Source organism: Saccopteryx bilineata, chromosome 9 (assembly GCF_036850765.1).
Source record: "Saccopteryx bilineata isolate mSacBil1 chromosome 9, mSacBil1_pri_phased_curated, whole genome shotgun sequence".
Classification (NCBI taxonomy): Eukaryota; Metazoa; Chordata; class Mammalia; order Chiroptera; family Emballonuridae; genus Saccopteryx; species Saccopteryx bilineata.
In genome coordinates this window covers 21,574,655-21,594,419 of record NC_089498.1, presented here as the reverse complement: position 1 = coordinate 21,594,419, position 19,765 = coordinate 21,574,655, and the positions used below count along the sequence as shown (strand labels likewise).

Genomic DNA, 19,765 nt, shown 5'->3' with positions numbered 1-19,765 from the left:
CTCTGTTGCACTTTTACATTTAACTTATCTAGTTAGAAACACATTATCCCTACGCCTTCTCCAAGCCTCGTCAACAAGATGTAGAGTAAAAAGGAAAAAGAAAAGGAACATAGCTATTTGGTTTTGTAAAAACAACGCGTCAGAATTATAAAACTGGCCACAACAGATTTTAGTGCTATGAGAAAAATTACACTGAAAGTACATATAATTTAGCTATTTACAAAAAAAAAAAAAAATTCATATTTAGAGGGCAGCTTTAGGCCAATTTTGAAAAATAAAATTGTTGGTCAAATAAGTTTGTAAATATGATATATATAAATTGTATGTTTGCTCGCTTATAGTTTGCATTGGATGTGGGGAGACAGGCTTTAAGCAGGCAGGATCCTTATAGCCTAAGGCTTAGTTTTAAGACTAATCCTTTCTTACTCTTTTTGATGTAGGATGGTGCACTCTTAAGAGGAATCCCATTATGCCTCAGATAAGTGACTTTGTATCAGAGACTTCCTTGTTTGTATATTGGATTAAAGGTTTTGATTTCTATACTATAAAGTGGGGCAGACCGGGAGCTTGCTCTCTCTCTGTTCCTGAGATTAGCATTAGAGAGGAGAGCAGAGAAAGGTCACGTGGAGGAGAGAAGAAACAGCCAAGATGGTGGAGTGCTGAAGGAGAAGCCAGTTTGTGCAGAGTTTATGCAGAGAGAAGGAAATGGGGAACAGAGGTGAATAGGCTGGTAAGGTAGAAACCTTTGATTCTATGAAACTCAGATAAGTCAGTGGCTTGCTTTGGGAGCCCTGAATGGAAAGGGAAGTGTTTTCCCACTGTGTGTATTTCTTGCCCACCGGGTACAAACTAGGATTAAAGGTAATGGCCCACCAGTTCTTGGCTCCGTTGTTTCATTACTGCCTGTCCGAATCAATGCGAACCTGCATGGGCCAGGCGGCTGTAATGGTGGCCATGGCTACCGGCTTTACAAAAATAAAATGAGAAAGTTAAAAAAAAGTAGCCCTGGCCGGTTGGCTCAGCGGTAGAGTGTCGGCCTGGTGTGTGGGGGACCTGGGTTCGATTCCCGGCCAGGGCACATAGGAGAAGCGCCCATTTGCTTCTCCACCCCCCCCTCCTTCCTCTCTGTCTCTCTCTTCCCCTCCCGCAGCCAAGGCTCCACTGGAGCAAAGATCGCCCGGGCGCTGGGGATGGCTCCTTGGCCTCTGCCCCAGGCGCTAGGGTGGCTCTGGTAGCGGCAGAGCGACGCCCCGGAGGGGCAGAGCATCGCCCCCTGGTGGGCAGAGCGTCGCCCAGCGGGCGTGCCAGATGGATCCTGGTCGGGTGCATGCGGGAGTCTGTCGGACTGTCTCTCCCCGTTTCCAGCTTCAGAAAAATACAAAAAAAAAAAAAAAAGTAAATTTTCTCATACTCAAGATGTATAAACAGAACTCCCTAAAACTTGGTTCAAAAAAAAAAAAATTGACCCATCCAGCAAAGCCGGCACCTGTTTCAGTAAAGGGCACCCCATGGCGAGCTGCCTCTGCCTCCTAACCCCAGGAATTCACCACCTTGAGCACCAAGGAGATGTCATAGAGGGGGACGCCGCCTTCGGCTCCAAGCAAAATGTTCTCCTAAGCTCAGATGGAATGAGCGTGCCCTCTGTAAGCCGTGTCCTCACCCAGGCGCCTCGAATATCTGGGCTGGTAGATGACCCCGTGTGTCCACGCCAAGAGCCGAGAGGTAGACGTCAGCTGTGTCCCTCGACTCAGAAGGCCTTATACGCAATAGGTGCTCAAGAAAGACTCCTTACATTCCGTCTGTGCAAAGTTTTGAAATCTGTGCCTACATGGAAGAAGACAAGTAGCTGAGTCGAGGGCGAGAGAGGAAGCAGCGGAGGAGAGCAGGCAGGCCGCGGGCAGTGCCGCCAGGGGCCTCCTGCCTTCCCGAAGCCCAGGGCACTGACAGGATGAAATGAGCTACAGTCTCACCCTGGAGCCAGAAACGCCTTTTTAATAAAGGGAAGCTGGTCCTACACATGCCTCACCTCTGAGAACTTTCAAGAGCTGCTGGTCAACCAAGTAAATAGACAGCAGGTGCCAGTAACCGACAGAGAGCACCCAGGGTGCTGGCCCCCAGGAGGCTTTCCCTACCCGGGCCTGTGCATGGGGGTGAGGGGAAAGACCACCTCCCAACAGAGTCAAGTCCGCTTGGTCTTGGAGAAAATACAGGAGAGACAATAATCAAATGATCGGGATGCCAAAAAAAAGTTGGGGTAGGTAAACCTCATCTGGTCAGGCAACTCCCTGTTCTCCGAGATGTGTATTTTCTCTTTTTTTTTTTTTGTATGACAGAGACAGAGAGAAACAGAGAGAGGGACAGATACAGACAGGCAGGAAGAGAAAGAGATGAGAAGCATCAATTCTTCGTTGTGGCTCTTTAGTCTCCTTAGTTGTTCATTTGTTCATTGACTGCTTTCTCATATGTGCCTTGACCAGGGGGCTACAGCAGAGCGAGTGACCCCTTGCTCAAGCCAGCGACCTTGGGCTCAAGGTAGCAAACCTTGGGCTTCAAGCCAGCGACCTTTGGGCTCAAGCCAGCGACCATGGGATCATGTCTATGATCCCAGGCTTAAGCCAGCAACCCCGCACTCAAGCTGGTGAGCCCATGTTCAAGCTGGCAATGTTGGGGCTTCGAACCTGGGTCTTCCGCATCCCAGTCCAATGTTCTATCCACTGTGCCACTGCTTGGTCAGGCCCAAGATGTGTATTTTCAAAATGAGAAGGCCCTCTGTGTGTGTGTGTGTGTGTGTGTGTGTGTGTGTCACTAGACAGAGACAGTAAAATGCATGGCTCAGCCTGACCACTGAAGTAACAGTACAGCTTGCCCACAAGCAGGACCAGGATGGGGAGGGCAGCCTAATTATTAGCACATTGCTGACAGCCAAGACTCAGCCCTGTGGTGCAGGGTGGGACCAAGATGCTGTACGTCTGGCCATGAAGACTCCCGAGGAGTCACACGGCCAGCAGCAGGTGTGCATCCTGGCCACGACCAGTTCTGAAGGGCAGAGGGGCCCTTCGCAAGTTCTCCTTCTCCACATTGTCACGTTCATCCCGGCTGGCAGGCTCGGTGGAGCGCCGGCCTCACCGGAAAGCATGCTGGCTCACGCTGACCAGAATTTGAAAAGATAACGTTTTTGTCATCACAGGGAAGAACCTATCCTACAGTTCACTCCACCAGCCTCAGCAAGGGAAGTCCTCATGCCTGTGGAGGGGAGAGCAGACCGGGGCACGCAAGTTCTTTCTGATGGCTTCTGTGTAAAACTTAAAGAAAGGAGAAAGAAAAGGAAGGAAAGGAGAAACACTGTCCTTAAACCGGATGACACCGGCACACCGCATCGAAGGCTGTAAACAGCACAACCTTTAATACCACACAGCTTCGAGTCAGAACAGGCAGGGCGCCCCAAGGTGCCCCAAGAGACTTCCGTACGCTACAGGAATCTGTCCTAGTGGAAGATCAGGGCACTGACCCTTACGCTCAAGAGTAGAAAACGAGGGGTATTTCATCGTCTGTGGTGACAAAATTTGAAGCTGATGACTGTCAATGTCTTAATTCTACCGTGTCCACCACAAACATCCCTTTTCTTGAAGACATTCTTTCAAGAAGTTTCTAAGAGCCCATCCCTTGGGGGAGGGGATGACGAAGATATATTTTAAGACTGGTTTTCTTAAAGGGGTATCCAAAACAGTGTCGAGTTACTGTTAATGTCAACATGACTATTACCTAATAATTTGTCCCTTTTTGTCATTAGTGCAGATTATAAGTTTGTCTGGAGTGGGCCCTGGCCGGTTGGCTCAGTGGTAGAGCGTCAGCCTGGCGTGCAGGAGTCCTGGGTTCGATTCCTGGCCAGGGCACACAGGAGAAGCGCCTATCTGCTTCTCCACCCCTCCCCCTCTCCTTCCTCTCTGTCTCTCTCTTCCCCTCCCACAGCCAAGGCTCCATTGGAGCAAAGTTGGCCCGGGTGCTGAGGATGGATCCATGGCTTCTGCCTCAGGCACTAGAATGGCTCTGGTTGCAATAGAGCAACGCCCAGATGGGCAGAGCATTGCCCCCTGGTGGGCATGCCAGGTGGATCCCAGTCGGGTACATGCGGGAGTCTGTCTGACTGCCTCCCCGTTTCCAACTTCGGAAAAAATACCCCCCAAAAAATTGTCCAGAGTGTATGAGAGGGAGGGGGGTACATGGTGGTGTGGGGGTGGGGTGGGGGGGGGGGCGAGTAGAGGGCAAAAACATGACTTCAGGCCAAAGACAACACGAAAGGATTCTGAAATACAGAGAGGAAGTCTATCATCTAGACCAGTGGTCCCCAACCTTTTTTGGGCCACGGACCGGTTTAATGTCAGAAAATATTTTCACAGACCGGCCTTTAGGGTGGGACGGATAAATGTATCACGTGACCGGGACAAGCGTCAAGAGTGAGTCTTAGACGGATGTAACAGAGGGAATCTGGTCATTTTTTAAAAATAAATCGTTCAGACTTAAATAAAAATAAAACGGAAATAATGTAAGTTATTTATTCTTTCTCTGCGGACCGGTACCAAATGGCCCACGGACTGGTACCGGTCCGCGGCCCAGGGGTTGGGGACCACTGATCTAGACTAAAGTTGCTCATACACTTTCGGGGGGAAAAGAATCCCTGATCCGCACTACATGAGAGAGACCCAGAAGGCAGTGGGGTAAGAAAGCAATCCCAGAGCGGACTATAAACAGAAGTATCACATTATAAAACAGGGGACTGTTTGTTCCAGTCCACGGACCCCGGGTGAAACGGCAGCTGTACACTATTTAGTTTGGGGCACCTCATTAATAAAAAGGGGATTCTGAGCCGAGTGAAAGAAAGAAGTGAGGGGGGAAGGGGCCGGCTTTTAAAGGAAGATTAAAACAATGACGTATGCAGAGCTGGCCAAAAAAAAAAAAACTCTACCACAAAACATGGAAATAAATAGGCCTGCATGTTATCGATGGAGGAAGGAGAATCCTATGAAATGACTCAACAGTGGGATAATGGGGTGGGGCAAGAGCACACCAAAAGCCACACGTCCCCGTGGGGAACGGGACTCCACAGCCAGATGGCACAATGGTCTCGTCCAGTCTTCGGGTACTGGGCCCCGTCGCATGCTCCTGGGAGCGCCCCCACCCAGAGGGATGTGTCAGACATGAGGCAGACCCCACGGGTTAAAGACTCTGGACTTGAGCCAGAAGAGGCACCAGAAAAACACACGGGAAGGGACAGTTTTGTCATGACCTGGAGATGGTCCTGGTACCCAACAGCACTCTCCTGACAAAACGATTCCTCCTGACTCAGGACGGCTGGCCCTTCCACCGTGAATGCGGAGACACGCTCCACCGTGGGCACAGCCTCTCACACAAGAGACAAGTGTGACGTGTGGAGAAGGGAGCAGAGTTAGAGCCCAGTGGCGGGACAGGAGCCGGGGCAGAGAGAGGGACCGGCCAGGGCCCGGGAGGGGTGCCCCCAGGAGGAAACGAGGCTCACAGCAGAACTGACACGGCAGAGCCTTCAGACACCGGGCATTGCCTACTCTGGGGAGGGCTAGCCATGAATCAATCACAGGTACCTAGAAAACCGGGAGAAACAGAGAGTTGTTGTACAAGATGGTACATGAAAATTAGATTGGTATTTATAGACTTAGAATAATGAAAACACTGAATATCAATCAAACCTCCAAATTATTATTTAATCACAGTGGAAGATGGAGGGAGGAGAAGACTGAGCGTGGAGGGGAGGGGCCTGGGGAGTGCGGGGAGTGAGAGAGGGGTGGGGCACGGTGCGTGGGGGCAGTGTGTGCGAGAGTGTGAGTGTGTGTGTGTGCGGAGTGCGCATGAGTGCGCGTGAGTGTGTGCGGCTGCGCATGTGTGCGGCGTCTGTGGAGGTCTGTGGGTGTGCAGTGTGTGAGCGGTACAAGTGCGAGGACTTACAGACAGGCCTACCAGGGACATCGTCAGCTTCAAGAGTAGGAAGCCCCGAGATGTCTTAAAACTTAAAATAAATAAATTAATTAAAATAAAAATGAGAATTAGTAATAGAAGCATGCTAATAAATACAGAAGCAATGGAAGGACAACTAACCCTGGAAAGCCACTCCTCTGGGGGGTGGGGCAGGCGAGGGTCATACCAGTTCTCAAAAGGTATTGAGACCATTTTTGCCCTTAAAAGCTATAAAAACGTGAAATTTGATACCATGAAGATTAAAAACCCCACACAGCCGCGAGGGCTCGAGGGCTCAAGGGCTCACTGGCCGAGAGGTGTCACAGGCCACGGAGGGGTGAGGAATGGCTCTGAGTGTCCAGCTTGACCAGCTGGCTCAACAGCGTGCCCTGGGGACAGTGAAGTCTGCAGAAGGAAATTGTGAGCTCGGTGGCTATTTGTTGGCACCGAGAGAGGACACCTGGCAACGCCAGGAGATCAGAGCTTCAAGGGGCTAGGAGCTAAGGGCCAGGGCCTAACGCCCGGTGACACTGGCACTTGGCCAAGGACGACCAAGAGAGGCAGGACGACCAGGGGGAAACACCCGGAAAGAAAAGTGAGGTCCAGCAGGTAGCCCCTGGGTTGGGTAAATCCAAGGTCAATGGTAACCTCTCCAGGGTGGCTGGATGACAGGAGGAAACAGGCTATGTACGTCAGCGTGAGGCGTAAGTGGAGGTGACCAATACAGACTGTCCTTTCAAGAGTCAGTCTTGAAGATTCTATAGGAGACAGAGAGCGGACACAGGCTTAAGGAAGAGCTTTTGGGTCACCATTTTTCCAGAGGCAAGCGACTGTCCTGTGCTTCCAAGTTGAGGGAAAGGGACTGGGAGGCAAGACAAAGAGGAGAGGGGTGCGTCTGCCGAGCGCGGCCGCAGCGGGGGTGAGAGTCGGGGAGGAGAGGAAGGGGGTGCAGGAGGCGCTGGCTGCGGGGGACATGACAGGAGGGAGGCAGAAGCCAGGCAGGTCCCCTCGGGAAGGTCCTGACTCTGAAATAACAGGCAGCACCGGGCCACAGAACAACTGGAGTCACTTTCAAATATATTAAGCACTTGTTTTGATCCTACCTGAAGTTATTTCTTACAGACCAGACCGGAGGCCACAAACGGCCCGTTCTTAACACTGAACAAGACACAACGTAGCCCTTGAACCAACAGACTGAATCTGGAGTCTACACTAGAGGAATCTGGGTGGGAACGGACATCCGTGGGCCGGCTCACTGGGCGGTGCCCGGATACCCGCAGGGAAGCGCCGCCAAGTTCCTCTAACATAAAGCGACAGTCCACGCGTGTCCTTTCCAGAACATCACGGTCAGCGGTGGACACGAGAGGGCCAGCAGCACCAAACCAAACCAAAGCCCCCAAGAGGCGTCGCCAAGGTCAAGACCTGGAGCCCACGCCGGGCCTCCCGGGTTCGCGAGAGACCACTCACCCGGCTCCGTGGAGGGGCACCGGCGAATGGTGAAGATCTGGCCCAGGTCCTCGTCCTCCTCCGGGAGGCCCTTCTGCAGCCGCTGCAGCTTCCGCAGGCTCTCGCTGCGCTGGTGCTTCATGGAGCGCACGTGCTGGATGAGGTTCAGCTTGGCCTTGGTGGAGTAGCTGCACAGGACGCAGTGGTAGTAGCAGCCCTCGCCCTCCACGCCGCTCTCGTGCTGCTGCAGGTGCTGCGGGGACAGAGGAGACAGACACAGGCCGGGGTGAGCGCTCGCAGCCCCCGAAGGTCCCTCAGAGCGGTGCTTTTCAAACCTTTTTACTCCTGGGGACCGGTAAAAAGCGAATTAGGCCCTGGCCGGTTGGCTCAGCGGTAGAGCGTCGGCCTGGCGTGTGGGGGACCCGGGTTCGATTCCCAGCCAGGGCACATAGGAGAAGCGCCCATTTGGTTCTCCACCCCCTCCCCTTCCTCTCTCTCTCTCTTCCCCTCCCGCAGCCAAGGCTCCATTGGAGCAAAGATGGCCCAGGCGCTGGGGATGGCTCCTTGAGTGGCTCTGGTCGCAGCAGAGCGACGCCCCGGAGGGGCAGAGCGTAGTCCCCTGGTGGGCAGAGCCTCGCCCCTGGTGGGCGTGCTGGGTGGATCCCGGTTGGGTGCATGCGGGAGTCTGTCTGACTGTCTCTCCGTTTCCAGCTTCGGAAAAATACAAAAAAAAAAAGCGCAAATTATTTCGGGGGCCGCTAAGGCAGAAATCACCCAGAGCCTAAGTAGATTCTACCTAGATCATTGGGTCTATCATCTTCATAGGACATCGGGGTGGTTAACTCGTTTCTGGCGGACCCGGCGGTTGAAAAATGCTGCCTTAGAGGGTTTGTTCGGTGTTCCCCCCAAGGTTCCCTTCTCCGGCAGCTCTCTGTGGACAAGCAGCAAGCTGACCGCCATTCCCATGTCCCCCGAGTGTCCCCTCCCCTATGGCTTTCCACAGGGCCGAAAACGCTGACGGATTGGACCCTTCCCATGATACCGGTTCTCCTGGCACAGTAATGAAAGGTTCCCCTTCCATTCTGCGAAGCGTCCTGCCTTATCGAGCTCAGGGCTCAGCGAGCCACAGCCTGCAGGCCAAATCCAACCTGCCGACTGTTTTTTTGTAAATAAAGTTTTAATGGAACGCAGCCACATACGTGACACGAATTATCTACAGCTGCTTTCAAAACACCACAGGTTGACTCACTGCAACAAAAACGACCTGGCTCTTTACAAAAAGAAGTCAGCCAAACCCTGCACTAGGTGAGCCTATATCAGGCGTCCCCAAACTACGGCCCACGGGCCGCATGCGGCCCCCTGAGGCCATTTATCCGGCCACCCACCGCACTTCCGGAAGGGGCACCTCTTTTATTGGTGGTCAGTGAGAGGAGCATTGTATGTGGTGGCCCTCCAATGGTCTGAGGGACAGTGAACTGGTCCCCTGTGTAAAAAGTTTGGGGACCCAGTCGCCCGGCCTGTATAGAATCCTGCCTAGTTCAGGAACCCAGAGCCAAGGATGACAACCCAAGTTTTTGTATTTAGAACTACAGCCTATTAAGAGAACCCCAAAATTAAGTGATCCCCTGGATATTAAAAAAAAATAACAGAAAACTAAATTTCTCCTAAGTTCCCTGTCCACATCTCAAGGTCAGCTGGCTTCATGCACACATGGTCAAAACTACACTCCGTGTTGTGTCTGTGCAGATACAGTACTGACTCCAGAACCCAGGAGCCCGACGCTGGCAGGAAGCAGGAACAAATAGGATTAAAGTTAGGGTGCAAGAACAGGAGGGGTCATGGGAACCATTTAGCCGACCCCAGACTTGTGTGCCTAAGAGAAGGCAAAAAGTTTGACAAAATTGACAAACTTTTCACTCCTCTTTGAGAATATGAAAAAAGCTATGGACCCTTTTTATGGACAGGGGACAGACATGCTCTTAGTACAGAAAAACCATCTCCTTCATTTCAAAGGGCCCCCATGGGTGGGGGGTGTCTGTTGGCCGCACGTAAAGCCGGGGACACAATTTCAAAAAGCTCAGGTGACTGACCCAAGATGCCCGGGCTAGTCCGTGGAAGACAGGACTAGAAGCTGACTCTCAGAATCCTTTTGGAGGAGGACTTTCAGATACTGTGTTTGACAGGTTCCCGTTATCCTGTCCTCTCTCTCTTTCCGCCCCCGCCCCGCCCCCAGCCCCAGAGCTCAGCCAGCTGCTGCACAGGGTCCACAGCGAAGCCTCCCGGTGCTGCATGCTGGCCCTCTCCTCCCTGACCTGCAGACATTCTGCTCAGGGCCCACACCCTGTTAACTGTTTCCGGTCCTGCCTGGATATGTTTCTCGTCGGGATTATAATCAAAGACCCTGAGACAGCAGAGCAATTAGAATGCCCTGCACTGTGCCCAATACTGAAAATACCAGCACGGCCCTACGAGCACTTCCTACCAAATGACACGGCTCCGAAGGCTCCTGTGGTCACATGCACACAACCAACGTTCACCGAAAAAGGTGTGAAAATTCAGGAAGCACGTTTGCACCTTAGTGGAAGAGGAAGTAGGAATGCCCCGAGCAGGGGCTGTAGGAAATACCACTGTGGGGAGAGGAGGGAGGCCGCGGCCCTCTGTCGTGGATGCCGCCTCCACTAGTCCCCAGGTAGGAGTGTCAAGGGCGCTGGAGGCACCAACAGAGAGAACCCCCTTTCCCACAGAACGGGTGGGTTAACACAGTCGAGCGCAGAGCTGTGGAACTTCCTCGCATCTCTACCGGTAACGGCTGTCCTAGAGCCATTCCACAACCAGAAGGAGCTTACAAGAACTAGGGAGCTCAATGTTAACTGCTAAAGAAATCACAACTTACAATAAAAAAATGACTTTTCTTGGTTTATTATCTTCGATGTGCCTCCTCTGAGACCAGGTTCCCCGCAGAGAATCCCAGGAGGAGGAACGGCAGTAAAGCAATGCATTCTGGGGCGACCACCCTCCCTCCAAGAAGGGTCTGCTGGGCCAGGCGTGGAGGGGAGAGATGAGCATGTCCAACTGCATTCTACATGACCGTCTGTCTACCGGGCGCCTCACAAGCCACAAAGGAACCCGGGGTGTTCCTGGGAGCAAGTGCTGGCCTGCGACTGAGGAGCAGGAGACCTGTACAGGAGCCAGGAACTGCTGTCCTCGGGCACCAGGAATTGCATTTATCAAAGCTTCAACAGAAACCAACTGGATCACAGATCACTGGGGAAATAACCATGGAATCCAAAGCCGTCAGTTCTACTGAGGGATTGTGGTGGCGTCATAAACAATGAAGTCAGAGCAAGAATCATCAGCCACGCCCCCCCCCCCCCCCCCCCCCCCCCCCCCCCCCCCGCTGCCCACGAGACTGGCAATAAGGCACTGACCCGGAAACAAAACGTGTGACATGATGTGAGGGTTCTTTTCGAAACAGCCCTGGTTTCCGACCTCAGGGCCAGAAGAGAGGATGTCATGTTCAAAAACAGAAAAGCATGGACGGTTGAGATGTCATGTCTTTTGTCCTAAAACTCATGGGCTGCTGGGTGACAGCACTGTATAAATCCTAATCAAAATCAATAATATCATATTGGGGACTCTGTTTTAAAAATGACTGATGCCAAAACCACTCTACACTCGATCCCATGGTGGGGAAGAATACTCCCTTGCGCCAGGAGGAATGCTTTGTTGTGACACTTGAGAACCATTTGGGAAGGGAAATGGGCACGCACCGCAAGTGGTGGAGAACAGAATAAGAAGAAGCAAGGCAGACAGCCGTGGCCTCTGCCACTGATCCTATCTAGGAGGGGTGCATTTAGGGTCCTCTCGGAGACATGCACAAAAGCTTCATTCAAAATTCCAAGCCTGCTTTTTGCACTTCCAGTTTATTCTCCAAGTCGCACGCGTGCACGCACACACACCTGCTTATAAAAGTGACATCCAAACCCGAACTTCCACTCACACCTTGAGTCTCCTGATGTCGCCCTTCCTCGGGGCAGATCCTGTTCTCACCAAATTCTGTAAGTTCTCACTCGGTATTTCTCAGGCTGTATACAACCTGATGCTAACAGGGACCCAAAGCTAGCAGCAGGGTCCTGACCTCTGTAACTTTCTCCACACCATCTGGTCATTTCCCAGGCCACTAGGAGGTCAACGCCCTGACCCTGTTGGCCAGATGCCCTCTCCTTCTCATGCAGCACGGGCCCCACCCCCAGAATTCCACCCTTGGAAGCGGCCTAATAAGGAGCAGCAGGAGGGGGTGTGGCTGGAGAGGCCGAGGAGGACTCCACCGGGGCAAAGCTACTCAGCCAAGGACATGCTCTCCCTGCAGAAGAGAGGAGATGTTTTCATTTGGAGAAAGAGGGAGAATAATTTGTTCCTGACCCAGCTAATTAGAATACCCTCAATTGGGATCACAATGTATTTAATTAAATTCACTGTAATATATGAAGAATCCACCAAGGCACAAATCCCGGCGGAGCCTCAATAAAGGAACTGCCTGCTTTCCGAGTTCTTGTTCCCCTCGCCGGGCAGGAAATGTTTCTCCCGCGCACGTCCTCAACGCCCAGCCCTCTCACCCTCTGTCACAGAGCTCTCTCCTTCTCTTTCCATTTTTTTTCTCTGTATTCAAGATTCCTAGCTGCTCACCTCTGTCAAGTCGGGGGCATAGTTTATAAAGAAAGCAAACGACAACTTCAACTGCAGACAGTGCGCCGTAAGGTGTGCGTGCCACCCTGGACCCAAAGGACAATGGCTGCTGCACCCACTGCACAGGGCTGGGTCTCGTGTTGATTCTCAGCATCTACAACACATCAGACAGTACACACACACACACACACACACAGGCAGGCTCTGCCTTACCCTCGGGGCCTAACCTGCAGATGGTTAAAGCAGCGACAGTGGGGACTTGGAGGACGCGCCAAGGGATATAGGGGGGCATCGCTTTAGCTGGAACACCAGGGTGAGAATCTACCAGCTGGACCAGTCCTAAAACACCGGCTCGCTCAAGAAAAGTCGACATCAGATTAAAAATGGAACTGCCTTATGGCCCGGAGATTCCACTTCTGGGGCTATACCCAGAGAAAACCCAAACACTAATTCAAAAGACTATTTGCACCCCTAGCTTCACTGCAGCGTTATGTACAGTAACCACGACTTGGAAGCAGCCCAAGTGACTAGATTAAAAAACAAAAACAAAAGAACGGTGGTACATTTACTCAATGGAATACTACTTGGCTATTAAAAAAAAAAAAAAAAGAGGGAAATCTTATCTTTTGAGGCAGGATGGATGGACTTGGAGATTACTACACTATGTGAAATAAGCCAGTCAGAGAAAGACAAATACCGCATGATTTCACTCATGTGCAGGATCTATTGAACAAAGTAAACTAACAAACAAAGTAGAAACAGAACAGACTGGCAGCTGTCAGAGTGGATGGGAGTGGTAGGGCTGAGTGAAAAAGGTGAAGGGATTCATCAAAGGAAAACAACTCCGAGACACAGACAACAGTATAGTGGTCACCAGAGGGAAAGAGGGTTCAGAGGAGGGAGACAGAGGGGCAGAGGGGGGTCAGTGGTGATGGAAGGAGATTGACTTGGGGTGGTGAGTACACAATATAATATACAGACGATGGATTATAAAGCTGTACACCTGAAACCTCTATAATTTTACTAACCAAGGCCACCCCAAAAAGTTCAAGAAAAAATTCTTAAAGTTGGCGTCTACAGTGAACTCACACGAGGAAGCATGACCAGCTCTTACAGAGGTAGTAAATCAGGAAAGGTAGATCAACTTGGCTCAAGGACAGTGGCCACTGAGGGGTACTCCAACTCACAGAGCCCCACCAGCCTCTCCCTACAACCTGCAGTCAGCCTACGGGGTCCCTCGGTCTCCCCACTCTCACTGGCTGGTGCGCAAAGTGCCTGCTGAACGCTGGGTTATGCGAACCTCAAGGTACAGTCCTTTCCACTGAAAGGCAGTTCTACGCTCGGCAATAGATTTACTTTCTGAAAGCTTAGAGGAGTACACGGACCAACAAGCAGGGAACAAGTATCCAGTTGAACTCATAAATGGAAGCATAAAAAAGAGCTCAATAATCTCCAACTTCTCCCAAGTACCATTGGACGGCAGAGAGAACAGACGGTCCTCATCAACAGCCCCAAGGAACTTGATTTACACAATTAGGTGGTCAGCACCTTGTGCTGGAGGGGACCAGAGACCCTTTCCTGCACCTCTTTCTGAGCTTGGTTAGAGCTATTTTCAAAAATGCCGGTCCCATCTCGGCTTAGCTGAAAGGTGACACTCCTTTGCTCCTGACACGGAAACAGCCAATGTCCCGCGTCTTCCCGTGGGATCTGCTTCCGGCAAAGATGCTCAGAAAAGAACAGCCCTCACTTGCAGTCAAGGGCGCCTCCGATAACGAATCTCGCACGAAGAGCCGAGAACAAAAAGCAAATTAATAATTTTTAAAAAGAAAGGAAAGGAGGGAGAAAAGGCCAGCCTCGTTACTTTGTGGGACTCTACACCCCATTAGTATGTTTGGCTCGTGCACCCTGGCCAATGCCTGAAAGTCAAAGAGACGAAAAGAGGGCTCTTGTTAGAATAATTCATCGCGAAAATCAAAAAAATGTGTTCCTGTTCCTTGTTTCCCAGGAAAACTAACCAACGTCTGTCAGAGAACATTGATTTCTATAAATCTGGAGGGGCCGCAGCTCCCTCTCTCCTCCCCGACAATAGGAAACTTCTAACATCTGGTTCTTCATGCATGGAATGTAAAATATTGATCAGGGTTTGTCAGAACCTCCTCTTTAAAGCAGAAATGGACAAAGTACACTCTCTCTCTCTCTCTCTCACACACACACACACACAGGATTCACAAATGAACTTTTCTGGGAGTAACACCTGTTAGTAACACACGCCCATCCACCACCTCACCACACTCTGCTGTGCACACAGCGTGGTTCCAAGAGCAAACGAAACAGGGAGGTGCTCTGATGGGTGAAGCTGCTCCCAGGCTTCTCTCCGAGCAAATGGGCTGTGGCCAGGGGATACCAGACCCCTGGCTTCCAGAGCAGAGCAGAAACACCCTGCCTCGGGGGCTTCCAGATCGGATCCCTGGAGAGAGACCTGCCAGGGCCTGACTTGCATCTAGGCGAGGGCAGGTGGGAGGACCCCCTCGATCCATAAAAAGAAGGTCCCCGGAGGAGGAGGCCACTGCCGCGTGATGCCCCTGGAGGGGAAAACGGCTCACCACAGCATGCCCAAGCCTCCAGCTGCTCCCTGCAGGGCGAGGGCTAGAACCACCTCACCAGCGCTTCCAGCGAGAAGCAATGGAAAGACCAGGGTCAAGAGCAAGTCTGCTAAGTCCCCACATCGTAAGATAAAGGAAGGGAGGAGTGAGCGTTTCACTGAACGTCGTTTCCCATGCTCAGCGTTCACCGCTGAGGAAGCGCCTTCTCACACTTACTCTCGTTACCGCCCTACAAGGTGAGCAGGTTCTGGCTCCTGTTCCTGGGGGAACCCAAAGCTCAGACAGGTCCTGTGACTCCCCCAAAATCTCACGGAGCGTGGAGGAGACAGGACTGGGACTTGATGCCCAGTCCCCAGCAGTCAGGCTACACTGTGCTGACCGCAGGGGATTCTGGGACACAAGACTCCCCAGATCCAGCCATTCGCCTTGGATGCCAAAAAAAAAAAAAAAAAAGGAATGGTCTCAGGTGTAACGCAACCAGGCACGGGGGTGGTGAACTTCTTCATCAGGGAATGAATGCGTTAGAAAGTTTTTAATTTTTTTAATCAGAGGTTGCGTTACAGTTCCAAATTTAATGTCACGTGTCTTTGAAAGGCTTCTGGAAGGTCAACCTAAATATATATGTATTATCTGTTTAATGCTGGCTCTCCACCCACTCATGGCCTCATCCTCGGCAAATACTAATTTAGTTCTACTTCACAGTAGGAGCCCTGCAGATGCCCAAAGATGTCAGCCCCAAGCCTGATTAACAAGAGAAAGTGAAAGGAAATACAGAAACGTCCCCTCAGATCCATCCGCGTGGCTCTGCCCTAGTTCCCGGTTTCTAGGCCGGGCTCCTGAGGCTCCGTCCAGATCAGGCCGGGATTGTCGCTTCCCCCGGATCCAGCTCCGAGGCTGAAGCGGAGACTTCCCAGCCCTGCGTCTTCTCCCTCACCTGAATGACCCCTCCACGGACGCCAAAGTCTCAATGGGAGTGTTCCCTGGAGAGAAGTAGAAAAAATAATTCTAGAAGGAAGAGGAACAGCGTAAGTCTGTATCTGCCGTGGCTTTGAATCTTTTTCTAGAAGACTCCCAGGAAGGGCTCTTGTGGAATGCGGATGCCTCCGCGTAACCAGTCTCCGTTTCCATTAGGCAAACTCCAGAAGGGAGCGGAAGCTCATCGACCATGGAGGGGTTCTCCCTAACGAAGAGGCCCGTCGGCGCATGAGGTCACAAGCGAAACGGTGGCTAACTTCCATGATGGTCAAAGAAGCATCTACCAAGGAGGCTGGGCAGCCGAGGGCGGCATGTGGGTGCATAAAACCAAGTGGGGCCCACAAGGCTCACAGCAACGAGACTGCCCTCCAGAAATGACCTAAAGCTCCTCGGACCAGAAGTTCCCCGCCTTCGGTACCACAGGGTAGTGACAAGAGTGGCTGTCCCCATTCAGTAAGACACACTCCTTCCCTAGCCCCACCTTCCAGTTCTCCCAGCGGTCAGCCCCACACCAAAGTAAAGGCCACCGCACACAGGCCGCTCTGGCTTGTCCTCACCAACGCCACGTCAAACTGCCGCCAGCAGGGGTGGTTCTGGGCACTCTAGATGCAGACAAAGCCCGGTGGGAAACCTTCCCTCTGGCTCTCACTCACGGTGCTACCCTAGTTACAGTCACTGTTGGGCCTCCGTCTCCTCGTCCGCAACACTGACAACCACAGAGCCTCTTCAGAGCACCACTGGGAAGATTCCACAAGATAATTCTTATAAGGCGCTTATTACAGTGCCAGGGACACGCCTAGCCTTTATACATAATAACTTAGGTTCTTATTACTATCATTATTGCTCAAATTAGTTAAATTCTAAAATGTGGGATGGAAAGAAACATCTAGTCAACTTACCCATGTCCTTCCTTATAACCATCCTCCTGTTCCCCAGACCCAGAGAGGCATCCTGGTTAACAGGAGAGAAACTGTGACCTCTAGAAACTACGACATAGACAGGATACTGAGCGCACACTGGGCCGACTTCTAAGGGTGTTTATATTTTAAATCACTTGTCCAAGGGTCATGCCCCGGGATGCCAGCAGAGCCTGGATCCACACCACCAGCCCACGCCCCTCCCATAACGCCATATCAGTTTACTCGATTTCTTTGCCCATCAAGGCGCCAACATAATGAAAATCGAGGTCTGTGTTCTTTTTTTTTTTTTGTATTTTTCTGAAGCTGGAAACGGGGAGAAACAGTCAGACAGACTCCCGCATGTGCCCGACCTGGATCCACCCGGCACGCCCACCGGGGGTGATGCTCTGCCCCTCCGGGGCGTCGCTCTGGCGCGACCAGAGCCACTCCAGCGCCTGGGGCAGAGGCCAAGGAGCCATCCCCAGCACCCGGGCCATCCTTGCTCCAATGGAGCCTTGCTGCGGGAGGGGAAGAGAGACAGAGAGGAAGGAGAGGGGGAGGGGTGGAGAAGCAGATGGGTGCTTCTCCTGTGTGCCCTGTCCGGGAATCGAACCCAGGACCTCTGCACACCAGGCCGATGCTCTACCACTGAGTCAACTGGCCAGGGCCGAGGTCTGTGTTCTTTATCACACCTGCCAACATCCTGGGGGAGGCCCAGGAAAAGGAGGAAAACTCGGTTGAAATGGTTGGCAGACACCGCCCCGGTTCCCCCAAACCCACAGTGAAGTACTTGCATATTTTGTACCTCTAATCCCACGACAGTCAACGCAGCAGAATAAAACACCCGCCTGGTGGTCAGAACAGGTGCGTCACCTCATCTGTAAAACGGAGATGTTGATACATGCCGTCTTCCTCGGAGGCAATTTAAAAAACCACATGAGAAAACATACGCGAAAATCCTTTCGAAGATGTGAGGGACTGCCCAAATCTTTGGCACAGTCACCATCTTCCTCCCTTGAAACCAGATATTTACCTCCTCATTTCCGATTGGCAGGTGCAACACCACGGGCTTGGTGAAGGATGCAGACGGTGTTCCAACTCAGTGGCTCTCTAACTTGAGTGGAGCCTCAGAAGCACGGGGGGGGGGGGGGGTTGCCACGGATTGTTGGGCTCCCTAAGGGTTGCCACGGATTGTTGGGCTGGGGATAGGGCCTGACAATGTGCATCTCTAACCATTGCCCAGGTGATGCAACCACACTGACACCTGCCGCTCTGGCTTGGACGGCGACTCCACGGGACAGCGATCCAACTCAGAATACGAGGAAATACAAGTGGGAAGATCTCCAGGGCCTAAAATCTCTGCTCCCATCCTTATTCCCCCAGAGTATTCCCAACTCAATAACACAGTGCACCGGATAACTCACGCAATGCCTGGCTCACAAAAATTCACCTGCTTAACGAAAAAGTCCCACGGAAGCAGCTGCGCGCGACTGGCCCACACACACCAGGTACCTCGCAGACATCAGAACTGGCTCCGTTCATCTTCCCCGCCCCTCTCACACCTGCAGTCTAGCCCTTCCCGGGCTGGGGCTGTGGCTGAAAGCACATCCCTCTCTCCACAGCGAGGCGTAAGGCATCCCTTTTTCCTCGGGAGCTCTGCACCCCGCTGAGCGCGCCTGTCCAGCTGGCTTGCTGGAAGCGGGCCCCGTGGCGGCGTGGAAAACCAAACACGAGAAAAAGATGATGATCTTTAAAATCACCCCCCTGCTCCTGAGCTTCCCAGTTGTTGCCACTGAGAGCATGAAGCCGGTGCTCAAACCCTCCATGACGTGCTGACAAACACCCTCATCACCTTCGTTTTGAGAGGGGACACTGTCAGCCGGGGGGGGGGGGGGGGGGCTGGGAGACAGGGAGCAGCGAGCATGCGAACGGTTGGCTTCTTCTTTCGAAGAGGTGCTTCTCTTCGGTATCGTTCCCCCCCCCCCCTCCCCTTAGAAGAGGAAGTGGGAAAGGTGACGAGGCAGGGGAGAAGACGTCCCTCTCGACAAATCCGCCGACGGTGCTCATTCTGGCGGCTGAGACGCTTTTCGCTATTTCTCCTTAAATTCCATGGATCTGGCTGGAAGTTGAAGGGGAGGGTTACACCTGTGCGAGTGGGACAAGGGACCCAGAGAGTGAAAAGAGAGAGAAAAGTTTCTGAGGAAGCAGAGCGGAGCCCGCGTCGGGGCCGGGAGGCGGCTGGCGGACGGCCACGTGGCGACAGGGGATGCAGTTTGGCAAACGATGACACGGCTGGTTTCCCTGCCCCGCTTTCGGGCTCCCCCCATAAATAACCCAGACAAACACCCGGTGGACGGGGTTCTGCTCTCCTTCCCTCCCCCCCCTTCTTAAGTCTCATTAAAAGCCGATATTGTTCGGCCTCAAGATGGAGAGCTCAGCATGGATTTTACTGAACGTTAAATCAACCAGCAAGCGTAGCCAGCAAACTCTGTGGCACTTTAACTTTAAATAATGCAATAATTATTGAATTTCCTTTTTATAACTGAAGTGCTGGAATGTAAACAATGGGGCTGTAATTGCAGGAAGGGGGGATCAATAGAGGCAATCGTTCTCAGCCATGTTAATTGTAAATACAATTGCTCCAAGATGTCAGCCTTGTTCTTCTTGCTCCCAGAATCATCCTAACGGATGACAGAGTCCAACTTTCCCATTACAGCTGTTCGTTCCTTTAAGAGGTTCTCAATCAGATCTGATCAATCTGTCAAGGTAATGCATGGAGTAAGTAAGACTCTTCCAAACACAGGCTCCCAATCAATAGCCTGGACCAGCTTAATGAGGTGGGGCTAAGGCCCAGGGGGAGGTAACAGCCCCCAGCTTGCGCCTCAGTTTGGAAGGCTGGCTTCCTCGCATGGCCCTGATAAACAGATCAGCCTTTAATGAGGACATTAGTTATGCATGCTTCAGCAAGCAGCAAGGCACCCGTCCCTAGGGACAGACGGACAGAAAACAAAATAGATTAACAGAAAACAATATGGTGCCAAATTAGGTCTAACTGAAGACTTTTCCCTCCTTCTCTTGCTTTCCTTAATTGTCCAGCACAGTGGAGGACATCAATTAATCATTCCAATGGGCTGGAGCTCAGAGACCGGAGCACTGCTGGGCTGCAGGGTC

General features: G+C 52.2%; 1 protein-coding gene across 2 annotated transcripts in view; it reads right to left on the bottom strand.

The window, feature by feature from the left end:
- ZFHX3 (zinc finger homeobox 3) overlaps nucleotides 1–19,765 on the bottom strand; it is a 253,919-nt gene that overhangs the window by 90,010 nt on the left and 144,144 nt on the right. For both annotated transcript variants that reach the window (XM_066243906.1, XM_066243907.1), the window contains exon 4: nucleotides 7,453–7,684. In XM_066243906.1, coding sequence (XP_066100003.1) covers nucleotides 7,453–7,684 — 232 coding nt within the window. The remainder of the gene's footprint in view (nucleotides 1–7,452; nucleotides 7,685–19,765) is intronic.